General features: G+C 58.5%; 1 protein-coding gene across 1 annotated transcript in view; it reads left to right on the forward strand.

Annotated features, from left to right (window-relative positions):
- The first annotated feature begins 1504 nt into the window (after positions 1-1504).
- Positions 1505-2789, forward strand: part of CD74 (CD74 molecule) — a 7390-nt gene continuing 6105 nt past the window's right edge. The window contains exon 1 of the mRNA XM_035891048.1: positions 1505-1617. Within this exon, the coding sequence (XP_035746941.1) occupies positions 1505-1617 (113 nt within the window). The remainder of the gene's footprint in view (positions 1618-2789) is intronic.

Consider the following 2789-nt stretch of genomic DNA (forward strand, 5'->3'; position numbering starts at 1 on the left):
CACACCGCTCTCAAAGCGGGCTCTGTTCTGGTAGAGCTGCTCAGCTTGGATGGGATCTGGGGCCCGTTGCTCCTCTCAAGCTTGTCTTTGGTTGTCGAGTGCTAGCTCTCACCTGGTAAAAGGGACGAGTTTCACAGCGGAAGAAACCAGGCTGGCTGCAATGAAGCCATGGTGTGTCTTTGGTGTCTGTAGTGAAACCTTGTGGATGCTTGTGGTTTCAAAGTGAGTGGTGATCTCCTGGAGGTGTCCCTGCTGCGGGAGAAGAAAGCTGGGCTTGCGAGCAAGCTCGCTGCTGCTGGGTTTTCTGCAAGCTGTTGCTTAATACATCACTTCCCCTTTCTGTGGAAAACAATCTCTGCCTGGACAGATGCTCCAAAGCCAGCATTTCCCTTGGCGCAGCTGGAGTGTTTTACATGTAATTTTATATGTGGCTGTGGAAAACTCCAGAACAAACTTCCCTTACTCTCTTAAAAGCGCGCTCTTTGCTGTTCAAATTACTGCTTTCCTGTACGTGAAGCGTGCTTTGAACTCTGGAGAAGGTGCTGAAAACCCGAAACGGGCAGCGGCTGAGCCAACGTGGAGCTGAATGGAGGAGGGGACAGGGCAGAGGCACGAAGGTGGGGAGTGGTGCTAACAGCTTTAGTCAATTTTTTTATTATTTTTTTTTTTTTTTCCTTTACTTGCATGCAGTGAAGCCTGTTGCTCTTCTGGGGGAGCAACAGAGTGACAAAGGTGTCACTTTGTCCCAGGTGACATTGATGTGGCTGCTTGACAGGGTACATTTGGGGAAAGCTCTACGGGAATATAAAACCCAACGCAGGTACAAATTTAACAGACCCCTCTTGTCTCTTTGGGTGCAGTTTGTGATGGATTCTCATCAGTGCTGTCTCCCCGCTGCTGCCCACCACGGCAGAGCGCACCCACCCTGGCGCTGGCCCATCGAGCCCACCTGGTTTTTAAGGGCTGGTGTGGGAATGGGATGGTGCCTGCTCAGTACTGCTATGAGAAGGGAAGAGGCTTTTGATCAGGCTGGTGGGTTCCCCCTGTGCAGCAGGGCCAGGCTGAGCCCTGGGCAGCAGGGACCTGGCCAGCACCCTGTGGCCGTGAGCCTTGCCATGGCATCGGCCTTGCTGGGCTCCGGGGAGCCGGTCGCTGAAGCACCAGCCGAGACTTTTGTGTCAACCTGAGGCAGGAGGAGCCCAGACCCCCTGCCCTGCCTGGCGTGTCCTCCCCCGGGGAGGCTTTCTGGGGCTTGCACAGGTGGTGGGAGCTTTGCCCTGTACAGGAAGGTGGATTTGCCTTTTCAGCCCTTAATCTTTGGGAGCAGGAGCTCTGGGTGCGTGGGGCTGCCCGGGCTGAGCTGCTGTGAGCCCAGCCTCTGCCGTGGCCAGGGTGTTCCCTGGGCTCGCCACAGAATTAATGGCAGAAATTGCTTTTATGTCTTAGCCGATCTGACGTCTTTGAAACAACTTCCCCCATCGGTGTGAAACCCCCCAGGGGAGAAATGGTGGATGAGGAAGCGAAACCGGAGAGGCAGCCGGGTCCCTGCGCAGAGCGGGTGGCCGGCACGTGTCCCGGGGCTGTCTGGAGGGAAAAGCTCCTGGCGGAGCACTGCGGGTGGGTTTCATGGCCCTTTCCTGTTCCTGCCCAGTCTTGTGTGATCCAGCAGGGAATCTGCAGCCCCCCTGCAGCTGGATGATGGCTGCCCGGCTGCGTGGGTGGGGGAAATGCATGGCTGCCCACCCTGCTCCTCCCCGGCAGGGATGCTCGTCCTGCTGAGGCCGTGGGGCTGCTCGGGGGCTGCAGCCCACAGAGCCCCTGGGGACGGGTCTGTGTTCACTGGCGAGCCCTATGGCTCCCCCCCTCCCCCCCGCCTGGGCCGATCCTGCGCCACGGTGTGTGTGAGAAACGTGGGTTTGTTCACCAGGCGTCAGTTGGGGCAGGGTCTGCGGCTGAGGGCTGTGAGACGGAGACTCGCCTGGTCGCGAATGGCTTCGTGTGAATGCCCGCGGGGTTATTTCCACCTCCCCGCCTGAAATAATTGCACTGCCGGCTTGGGCCGAGGCCCCCGGGGAACAGGCAGGTTGGAGCTGAGCCCTGCGGCTGCTCCCTCCTCCAGATGGCCTCTTTTTTTCCCCCAAAAAGGACAGCTGGTTCCCCAGTCTCCTCTGATGGTGCTTGTCACGTTTTTCATGGGCAGCACGAAACGAAACGCGCACAAATAAGAAGCCTCAGGGGTGCCGGGGAGGGTTGAACCTCTGCATCTTCACAGGAAAACCCATTTACAGACTTAAAACGCTTTGGATGCCACAGTGCGGAAAGGTGTAGCGTGGTACCGGCACGGGTAATGAACCGTGTGGGGTTCATCATAATGAAGCCTGTGTGGGGAGCGAGGGCTGGGCCGGTGCTGACGCCCCCGGCCGGGCTGGGGGGCTCCACTTGCCCCCAGTTTTATCGCCTGCGTTTGTGGTTTGCAGAGTCGGGCCCAGTACCATGAAATCACTGGGGGTTTCGCTTGCTGAGTTCCTGTTTAGGCTTCCCTTAGTTCCCCTTAGGGCCAAGGCCAGTCACGGAATGTGCCTGGAGCTGGGCCCCAGGGTGGGGGGGCTTGCACCCCACTGCCACCACCCCCCCTCAGCGAGGACCTGAGGGAGGGCTGGGGCTGTGAGAAAAACCAGTGTCCCCCCCAAGCCCCCCAGTGCCCTCTGTGGGCTGAGAGCGAGGGGAGAGCCAAAACATTTATGGAAGGGCTTTATGTGCCTTCCCCACACTCCTCTTCTCCACCACAC

The sequence above is a fragment of the Egretta garzetta genome, unplaced genomic scaffold (genome assembly GCF_000687185.1).
Source record: "Egretta garzetta isolate BGI_Z169 unplaced genomic scaffold, ASM68718v1 scaffold270, whole genome shotgun sequence".
Taxonomy (NCBI): domain Eukaryota; kingdom Metazoa; phylum Chordata; class Aves; order Pelecaniformes; family Ardeidae; genus Egretta; species Egretta garzetta.